This window comes from Pomacea canaliculata, linkage group LG5 (assembly GCF_003073045.1).
Source record: "Pomacea canaliculata isolate SZHN2017 linkage group LG5, ASM307304v1, whole genome shotgun sequence".
Classification (NCBI taxonomy): domain Eukaryota; kingdom Metazoa; phylum Mollusca; class Gastropoda; order Architaenioglossa; family Ampullariidae; genus Pomacea; species Pomacea canaliculata.
Genome location: NC_037594.1, coordinates 27,558,428 through 27,569,194, shown reverse-complemented (window position 1 = coordinate 27,569,194; position 10,767 = coordinate 27,558,428). Strand labels below are relative to the sequence as shown.

General features: G+C 40.1%; 1 protein-coding gene across 2 annotated transcripts; it reads left to right on the top strand.

Annotated features, from left to right (window-relative positions):
* Positions 1-93: 93 nt before the first annotated feature.
* LOC112563773 (glycosyltransferase-like domain-containing protein 1) lies at positions 94-10,431 on the top strand. 2 transcript variants are annotated; one of them, XM_025238088.1, is made up of 10 exons: positions 94-201; positions 321-476; positions 755-1,005; positions 4,733-4,900; positions 5,272-5,745; positions 6,178-6,287; positions 6,809-6,953; positions 7,338-7,408; positions 9,329-9,420; positions 10,352-10,431. In XM_025238088.1, exons 2-10 carry the CDS (start codon positions 384-386, stop codon positions 10,421-10,423), a joined length of 1,476 nt encoding a protein of 491 aa, XP_025093873.1. In that variant the 5' UTR covers positions 94-201; positions 321-383; the 3' UTR covers positions 10,424-10,431. The 2 variants fall into 2 exon arrangements, with proteins under 2 accessions (XP_025093873.1, XP_025093874.1); XM_025238089.1 differs by lacking the exon at positions 321-476 and having other exon boundaries at positions 130-201.
* Positions 10,432-10,767: the final 336 nt, after the last annotated feature.

Below are 10,767 nucleotides of genomic sequence, written 5' to 3'. Positions count from 1 at the left end.
TGATGTTATGGATAAAAATGCCCTATGGTCTTTTGGCCAATAAATTAATTAATTAATTAAAATAATAAATAACAAAATAAATAAAGTTGTTTATTGTCTCCCCTTAATAATCTCGGTTGCCAGACGGTAAGCTCCCCTGATGGATTAAAATAGGATTTACCAAACCTACGCCATAAATTAATTTCACCCCAGCCTTACCAGGTTTACCGTTTTAAAATGTTTGTTAAATTAAAAAGTTACTGCTTTTACGTTTATGACGAAAAGCTTCCATACTTTCAGAAAAGATGGAGTCACGTTACATTTGGTTTTTCCCCTCGTAGATAACCACTTTGTCCCACCTTCGACGACAAGTACTGGCGGGCCACATCACTTGGAATCAAAGGATGGATGATGATCATGATAGTGAAAACGCAGCACATACGCACGCACCTAATCATATACCATGCATGGATTCGACAGCTGCCAAGATAAACGATGCAAGTTAATAGATATACAACTATAGTGTTTTAGAATACACAACATTTTAAGCTGTAGTTTTAGTGCTAAACGAAGATTAGAAAATGACAATGTGGTGCAGTTTTATAATCTCATTTTGTTTCATAGGCACAAACAACATAAAGATGAGCATTATGGATTATCTACCATGACATTTTACATCGCATAAAATGAGGTTTAAGGTTTTACTCTACATTGCACAATTCTACTAGAATTGTTATGGAAGTTAATGAAAATTATCATTCTGTTGTATGTGCAGAACCCAAACATGAATGAGGCTATGTCCTTCAATGAAACTTCGTCTGTGAGCCAGCAAAATGCACATGACATACTTTTGATTGAGCCATTCTACTGTGGTTCTCACAAACAGCTCATGGACTGTCTCATGGCTGATGAAGCAATCTGTGGCAGAGCACATCTTACTGTTATGTCAGGCAAAAAGTGGCACTGGCGTGCCCGCACATCTGCTTTGTACTTTAGCCGCAACATACCATTCAATCATCACTTTAAGTAGGTGCTTATTTTGATAGCTTATGTTCAGATTTGTTTTACCATTTATCATGTAGATGGTACACTTCTTTAGCATTTGATTTTTGATGATACCATATTACTAGTTGTTTCTGTGCATAAGTATTTTATATATAAAACTTACGTAATACAGACATGAATAAAAATGTGGTTTTTTTTTCAACTGTTGATCCAACTCCCCTGTGGGACCCCGGGGTATGCTTGCCTAGCAAGCATTGTAAGAATAGGGTCCCTGCCATCCAGCCAGGCATGTCGTAAGAGGCGACTAAGGTGGACACCTCACCTAGAGGTAAATTAGGTTGTGGTAGGGCTAACAACCCCACCATGTAAAAAAAAAGTATGTTACAGAAACTAAAACCAGAGAACTCGTCACAGATGGCGGAGGTAATGAAGCACACCAGGTGACTGGACTAATGACGGACGACAGCCAAACCCGAAAGGGAGCTGGCGCCCCGACAGTGGATTTACTGAAGCCGAGGCAGAAGTTGAGGGTGGGGTGCTGGAACGTCCAGACCTTGTACCAGACTGGCAGGATGCTCCAACTAGTCAAGGAGTTTGACAACTACAACTTGGACATCCTGGGAGTCAGTGAGGTCAGATGGACCGGCACGGGAAAGAGGAGACTAGCGTCAGGACATACCATCTTGTTCTCAGGAAGATCAGACGCTCAGCACTCTGAAGGAGTAGCTCTACTCCTCAACAAGAAAACGGAAAAGGCACTGCTGGAATGGAAGCCTTATGGACCCAGGCTTTTGAGAGCAAGATTCCATTCAAAGTACACCAAGCTGACAGTGCTAGCTTGCTATGCACCAACAAATGACTCTGAGGCAGAAGACAAGGATGCTTTTTACGATCAGCTCCAAGCAGCCTCAGAAAGCGTTCCAGCCCATGACATGTTGCTCATCATCGGCGATCTCAATGCCAAGGTGGGAAGTGACAACACCTGCAGGGAGCATGTCATGGCAAACATGGAATCGGAACCATCAATGACAACGGAGAGAGACTGGCAGACTTTTGTGAAGAAAACAACCTACTGATTGGTGGCACACTCTTCCCACACAAAGACATCCACAAGGCAACATGGACATCACCAGATGGGAGCACAAAGAACCAGATAGACCATGTCATCATCAACCGAAAATGGAGGAGCTCACTTCAAGATGTTAGAGCCTACAGAGGAGCAGACGTTGCCAGTGACCACACTCTTGTGATAGCCACAGTTTCCCTGAAGCTACGTCGATCACGAGGAAAACAGGCACGTCAGCAGAGAGTGGACTCTGGCAAACTGAAAAATCCAGTCATCGAAAGGGCCTTTGCTATGGAAGTAAAGAACAGGTTCCAAGCACTAGGAGACCAACAAGAGATGACCTTAGACGACTTCAATCGAGTCTTACAGGAATCAGGAGAGAAAATACTGGGCTTCCAACGGAAAAAGAAAGAACAGTGGATCAGAGAAGAGACATGGAAGAAGATAGAAGAGAGAAAGTCAGCCAAACAAAGAATCAACAGCACCAGATCTGAACGCCTGAAAGAACAACTCAGACAAAGATATGCAAAACTAAACAAAGAGGTAAAGAGGATGGCAAGAACCGACAAAAGAGACCACATAGAGAAACTGGCAGATGAAGCAGAAAATGCAGCAAGTAAAAATGACCTGAAGACACTGTACAAGATAAACAAACAGCTAAACAACGGGTTTAAGAACAGTGATGTGCCAGTGAAAGACGTGAACGGTAATGTCATCGAGGGAGAGGCAGAAAAACTACAGCGCTGGAAGGAACATTTTGAGTCGGTTCTGAACAGACCAGATCCCCTCAGCTTGCAGACATCCAGCCAGCAGCTATAGACCTTGACATCTGCACAGACCCACCAAGCCTGGAAGAAGTGACAGCAGCAGTCAAGACAATGAAGAGCGGCAAAGCACCAGGGGCAGATGGAATAACAGCAGAGATGTTGAAAGCAGATATAAATGTGACAGCTCCCAAGCTGACTGAAATCTTCAAGCAAATTTGGGAATCAGGGCAGCTCCCTGTTGCTTGGAAGACAGGGCTCATCTTCAAGTTACCCAAGAAAGGAGATCTTGGAGACTGCAATAATTGGAGGGGCATAACACTTCTTTCCCTCACCAGCAAGGTCTTCAGCAAGATTGTTTTGTCAAGACTGACGGCAACTCTTGAGAAAGACCTCCGACCACAGCAAGCAGGATTTCGTCCTGGGCGATCCTGCTCCGAACACATCTTCATTCTGCGACAGATTCTGGAGCAGAGCAACGAATGGAACACACCGCTGTACATCAATTTCATCGACCTGGAGAAGGCTTTTGACAGCATCCACCGCGAGTCCTTATGGAAGATCCTGAGGCATTACGGAGTCCCTGCAAAACTTGTTCAGGTCATTGCAATGCTGTACAGCGATTTCAAATCCCAGGTTGTCTGTGACACGGAGCTCACAGACCCCTTCAACGTCAGTACCGGGGTGAAGCAGGGCTGCATTCTGTCGCCGTTCCTCTTCATCCTGGCCATGGACTGGATCATGAAGACTTCCACCGACAGTGAGAGGAGAGGATCAGATGGACCATGACTATGACAGCAACAACAACGCTGGAAGACTTGGACTTTGCTGATGACATTGCCCTGCTGTCACACCGCCACCAAGACATGCATGAAAAAACAAAGGCCTTCTCAGAAACAGCTGGAAACCTTGGCTTGAAGGTCAGCACAAAGAAAACGAAAAGTATGAGAGTGAACGCCAGAGTCCAAGACGGCATCAAACTAAATGGAGAAGAGATTGAGGAAGTTGACAGTTTCACCTATCTTGGGTCCAAAATGTCAAACACCGGGGATGCGGAGGTGGAGATTCGAGCCCGACTGGCGAAAGCCAGCCAGGCCTTCGCCTCACTCAGGAGCACATGGAAGGCAAAAAACATCAGCCAGAAGATCAAACTGAGAATCTTCAAGTCAAATGTTATCAGCACCCTCCTTTACGGATCAGAATCATGGAAGATGACCAAAACCATCAGTAACAAGCTTGACGTCTTCCAAAACAGATGCCTCAGGCGCATACTTAACATCTTTTGGCCAAATACCATCAGCAACGAAGAACTCCACCGAAGAACTGAAACCGAGTCCATCACCACGCAGGTTCAACGAAGGCGTTGGCGATGGATTGGACATGTGCTCCGCCAGCAGACAGCAGACCTTTCCAGAGTCGCCCTACGATGGACTCCAGACGGCCGAAGAAAACGAGGCCGCCCAAAGGAAACTTGGAGAAGAACAGTGGAAAGGGAGATGAAAGGAAAGGGCTGGACATGGGGTCACCTAGAGCGGGTTTCAGCCGATCGACATCGGTGGCGGACTCTGGTTGAGGCCTTATGTGCAACCTGATGCACGAAGAGGAATAGATAGATAGATAGTTGATCCAACTGGCCTGAATCAGATCACTATAATGCAAGAAAAAGAAGTCATAAGTCACGATTCGTTACAGATTAATTCTGTTGCGCATCCAAGACAATATGTTAATCATGGTTATATATTAAATTCTTGAAACAAGACATGAAATGAATTGGTTAAAATATAATTATGAGTAAATTGTGCTTGAAGATATTCCTGAAGTTTCTTTTTTCCTGACCATAACAAGCCTGAAGTGCTCATTTCATGATGTTGCTAAAGCATTAATTCAAATGAGCTCTTTTTTAAAAATACATTTCCAGAGTATTATTTGCCAGTTCTGTGCTAAATCTTGCCGAACTTACTGCATTGAGGCCAGACCTAGCAGGCCTCCACAAAGTGATTTATTTTCATGAAAACCAACTTCAATATCCTGTGCGCAAACAGCAGGAAAGAGATTTTCAGTATGGTTACAACCAAGTCATGTCTTGGTGAGCATATAGTGTTATCACATCATAAAATGACAAGGCTAGGGCATGATGTATTAACACAATGTCATATTCAAATTTATATGCATGTGTACACCTGATGAGTATGAGGGTGTATGCATGAGTTTTGAAAGCATGTGTGAGGTTCAGGTATCTTAAAAGGGTTGAAAGAGATAATTCATCGTTGTAAATTATTATATTTAGACCATCTATATAATTACAGTGACCAAAAGCCTTACATGTATGGGTCTTGTAAAAGAGAAAGGTATGTAGAAAGGAACTGGAGAATTAATTCAAGTCAAGATCTTAAGATATTAGATTATTTATTCTTCCAAAAATACTTTTATCTGATGTAATATTCTCTTTATTCTTAGTCTTGTTGCAGACGCTATTCTGTTCAACTCTAAATACAACATGGAGTCCTTTCTCTGCTCTATCAAGAAATTTTTCAAACTGATGCCAGATTACAGACCAAAAGATCTTGAAGATGACATTCGGCCAAAATGTCGAGTATTGTACTTTCCCATGCATTATGAAAAAATTGAGCAGTTTCAAAATGAAACTAAAGGAAGTGACCATCACAAGACAAGCAGTGATGCATCGGTCACTGAAGACCTGCCACAGTCAGAATATTCACAGAATATTCCTGTTTGTATGGACTCTAAAGTGATCTTGCTTAGCTGTCAGAAGAGCTTGCCAACCACTGAAACAGAGCCAGACAACAAAAAGCTCAACTTTGCTGCTGTAGGAAAACAAGGGAGGGATGATTCAGATTTTTGTATACCGACAGAAACTGGAGGAGATAGACAGAATTTCAAGTGTTTGCATATTGTTTGGCCTCACAGATGGTGAAAACTGAGTATTTTTCTTTCATTTCACTTGTTTTCTTATTTAACATAAGTTGTTTGCAGCTTTGATTTAAAAATGTGAACAGTTAACACTTTAATATAGAGGACATTGAAAAATTAATCAAAATCTGAAAAATCCATAAACAAGTCCCATTGCTGTTTAAGCCACAATGTTTAAAATTGGAGGGAAAAGTCTCAGCTTATAGTCCAAAATTTACAGTATTTTTTTCTGTCACAAATGGTTTTCCTGCCCAGAGACAACCCCAAATAAATTTTATTAAAAGCTTGCTTATTTAAATAACCAACAAGTTTGGCTGCTGTTTTGAAACAGAAAATATTATCATTATATTATGCATAAAATCAGAAGAAATTGTCGTAGAAAGATGACCTAATTAGAGCTCTTGCACATATATGGCACATGTTTTCATTCAGGGAACATGACAAGGATCCACAGACATTTTTTCAAGTCCTTTTTAAGATGCATGATGAAAAACTTCAATTTACCTTGTCTGTTGTGGGTGAAGCATTTACAGACATTCCAGGTGAGAAATAAATATTACTCTGTGATGCATGTTGTTTTATATGAGCTGCAGGAATTGTCAAGAGGACTGACTACTTAAACTGGTCTTTTAAAGAAAGAATATCAGTTTGAATAGTTAGTATGTCTCTTATCAGAGTGGTTGTCCAAAATATGTCCAATTTTCTTTAGGGCATGTTTAATCCAGAATGTTTGTTTATTGGCTTAGACTTATCACACTGTATCTTTAAGCTTTATTGAAAAAAGAAAACAACAGCTGAATAGTCAGATGTTCGTTATAATGAGTGTCATACATCTATAGTAAGCCTCTTATCAGAGCAAGGATATAAGAATACAAAATCAATTACAAAATAATGAAGCTAAGTATTTAATATTCATTTTATCATATTACTTTATGGTTACCATTTTGTACAGAGTACAAGGCTAATTTAATTTTTGGATGTGCTTATTGAGATTTTTTGGTTCACTTTTTGCATTTTCATTTTCGTGTTTTTTAAAAAAAATTTTAACTCTGCATTTATATAGAGATCTTTGAAGAGGCAAAAGTTCTTCTAAAAGACCATATCAAGCACTGGGGATTTCAAACTCAAAAATCAGATTACTTCAAGATTTTACAAGAAGCTGACATTGTTGTTTCAACATCAAAACATGAGTTTTTTGGTGTTGCCATGTAAGTGTCATACAGCTGTAAGGTGTAATAAAATTTGTTTTCCTTTTTTCATTTGTATGTTGCTATACAAATGGGATTTTCTGTTTATACATAGTTCCAAGAAAGTTCTCTAGCACGTATGGTCACATTTGTGACCACTGAAGAGCAGACACTTTTTTAATCGCTTCTTAATGCCATTATTTAACGAAGGGGAGAGGAAACAGTACGACTGTCTTGGTAATTAACTGCATTGTCATCAAAGTATGCTAAGATCATATACTTTCAAGACATACATTACTTCATCTTTATAAGTTCTGTTTTCCAATTTCTTCTTGCGTATTTACCTATATGTAATATCAATATTTGAATTTTAATAAGTATTCACTTTATAATTTTTCTAACAAGGCTTGAAGCAGTCTATCTTGGCTGCTATCCTCTCTGCCCAAGGTCACTAGTGTATCCAGAAATCTACCCAGGTATGAACAGCTTTTGTATTCTTTTATGGTATTATTTATGATAAGAGTTCAGATGATGTCACTCTTGGATAGACTTATTTGCTTGCATTGCAGCAAAAGATACCTTGCCACTCATGAGATTTTTGTTTGGATGCATGGGGGATTTGCAGGATATTGCAGAATCGCTTATTGTGGTCTGGGCTTGAGAATGGTCCAGAAGGAAGGCCATATCATGCGGTCAAGTCTTTGAAAAAGCTTTTTAAACTAGAATGATTTAGTGATTTCTACCTTACGTTGGGATTGCATGTTGATAATCTTAGTTCAGCTGTTACTGTACACCTGAGCTGTGGACCCAAAATAGAGGCTACTGCCTCACAGCTACTTTTAAATGTTTTTGTACAATAACAAAAATTATTAACAAGTACTTTGTCACTGGCTTAGCTGGGATACATCTGTATTAAAACAACATTCAGTTATACGAGCATCTTATCATGGTTTCCACACTAAATAAATAGGTAGAGCAGCGGTTCTCAACCTGTGGGTCGCGACCCCCTGGGGGGTCGCGACGTGCCTACAAGGGGGTCGCGAAGGTGGTCATTTTTTTAAAAAGTTTCTTATACTGGTATTAGTGAAATTAGTTTACATTGTGTAACCGAGTGGTGAGGGCGATCAAACTCCAAATCTCTTCTCCCTATTCAAGTACACTGTCTCGGCAATGCAGTGACTTCTCACTTCCAAAACTCAAAACACAATCCCCCTCTCAACAATTAAGCCTCCAATCTCCCTCCTCTCACCTTTTGCCCTCTCTCTTCCCCAATCTCTCATCGCTGACTCCCCTCTCCCTCTCCAGTCACACCTCTCTTTTTTTTTTAAAACATCTAAAAGGCACGCATTCAGGAAACGTCCATCATTCACACCCTTTCATTCGCACGTGCTCAGTCCTAGTACTCTATAGGTCCCTGACAGAAGGCCATGACCAGACAAGGGAAGGACACCACCATATTACAAACAACTGACAAGATGAATGCTTTCGTCCGAAACATTTCGTTGTGGACGCAGAAGATACTCCAAGAAAATATTTTTGATATGTTTCCGTGCTTGTGTAAGTGCAAGGCTGACGTTAACTTGAATCTTGATCAGGTGAAGAATGTAATTATTGCCCATCTAAACGGACTGCAAGAAAGGTTTCAGCATTACTTCGCTGAAACTGATGTGACTAAATACGATTGGATTCGTAATCCATTTCTGGCTGATCCTAGCACAAGCGGGTTGTCCACGCAAGAAGAAGAGCAGCTCATCGACCTTTCGAGTGACCAATCCCTGAAAATGGTTTTCCAAACAACACCAGTGCCAACATTCTGGATTAGCATCAACGGTGAATATCCTCTCCTTTCCGAGAAAGCAATGAAAGTTCTTCTGCCATTTTCAACTTCATATATGTGTGAGCAAGGATTTTCAGCATTGGCAGCACTGAAGTCGAAATACAGAAATCGTGTGGACGCAGAGGCTGAGCTGCGAATAGCAGTGGGTACGAACATCGCACACAGGTTCGCTTCTTTATGCAACAGCAAGCAGGCTCAACCTTCTCATTAATCAAAGTGAGTGTCCAATAAAATAATATTTATTAGCACCACAGAATTTGCTTTAGTAAAATTTCATTAACAGTTATACTTCTTGCAGATACGAACTTTGTTCTTCCGTTGTTGATTTCCTCGACGCTGCGTTCGAGGTTAGCTAAGGCCCCCCCCCCCCCCCGCTCTTCCACCGACCTAGCTGGCTAAGGGGGTCGCGGACGTACCGGTGTTCGTCAGGGGGGTCGCCACATGTAAAAGGTTGAGAACCGCTGAGGTAGAGGCTGATAGCAGCAACCATTGTTGTTACCATTATCATCAATAATTGTGACAAATTTTTTGCTATTTTTGAATTCTTCTCTGTCTGCAGATTGCTACCTCTATTCCACAGCTAACCAGCTGTACAAACGCTTGCGTTCTTTTAGTCGTCATCCACATGTGGCCCGTTTGAAAGTTCTTGAGGTGGGACTGTTCTCTAACATTTTAAATTTGAATAATTTTTTTCGTTTTAGAGGGTATTTTATTTGAGAGCTAGGAATCTGTATAATATCGATAAAGTCTATGATTTAATGTTTATAGAATACAGTTACTACTTAAACTTTTTTAATTTAACATGAAAATGAGTCTTTTTATAAATATGGAATTAGTCAACTGATACAGATTACTTTCAGATTCATTTTGTAATCCTGTAATTAATTTCAAGGTAATCTTTGTTCACACTGCTTATAATAATAATGCATAATTTATAAAGTGCATGCTCTCAGCACTTGAGACATAAGACATAGCAAAGAAAGAACAAAAGGAAAAATAACAGTACTGACAAGTAATAAAAGACAGACATAAAAGATGCAAAGAGGAATCGGTAAAAAAAAAGTAAGAGGAATAGTTAGAAAGTGTGCTAGGATTAAGTGGACTTTTTTATGAGTAATGGTCATGGAAGACATGTTTTTAGTTCATATTTAAAGGATTCTAAAAAATCCTATGACTATATTTAATTTGGTTGTCTGGCGTCATGGATAGCATAATTATGATCGCCGGATGAAGAGAAGAGTTGTCGAGGAGGGATTTAGGGAAAGAGAAGTACTTAGAAAATGGCAGGGCAGGAACCTGCAAAGAAACTAAAACAAAACACAGTTTGTAAGGAATGTGGCATAGATGGAAAGCCAGTGTATGGTCGCATTTCGCAGCTTTAAGAATCACACATGCAGCGTATAGTTGTGTAGTATTTGAATATATATATATTTTTAGCTTCTAGTACTAGTACAACCTACAAACTACATATTATGGTGCATTGTACGATAACAACAGAAAGTGAAATATTATTTATACCAATAATTCTAAGTATTTATAGTATCGTTTAAGTTCACCTATGAGTGTATGGATTTCATTTCAGATCGATCTTGAGAGGTTTTCATGGGAAACACTGAGGTCAGATTATTTGGCCATGCTTCGAATAAATACATAAAAGCAGAATGTTGTGGCTTGCTTTATTTCTATATGTGGGAGCGTGCTCTTGCCGTGTGTGTGTCATTGGTGACTGTTGACATCTTTCACCGCGTATCAGTTTTGATAGACCATTAGCACACAAAAACCCCGCGATCATTTATCATTTCAGACACTTTGGCATAAGGGACTGTGCTGCATAAAAATAGGATTTAGTAGGAAAATAAAAATTTCAAGGAAAGATAATGAGACGAAACGAACTGCAAAAACGGTGAACCATAAAGTAAAACTCAGTCCAGCAGAGAATACAAACGCTGCAGTAGAAAGATGGAGAAAGAGTTAATGCATAAGACCCACGCGTTTATG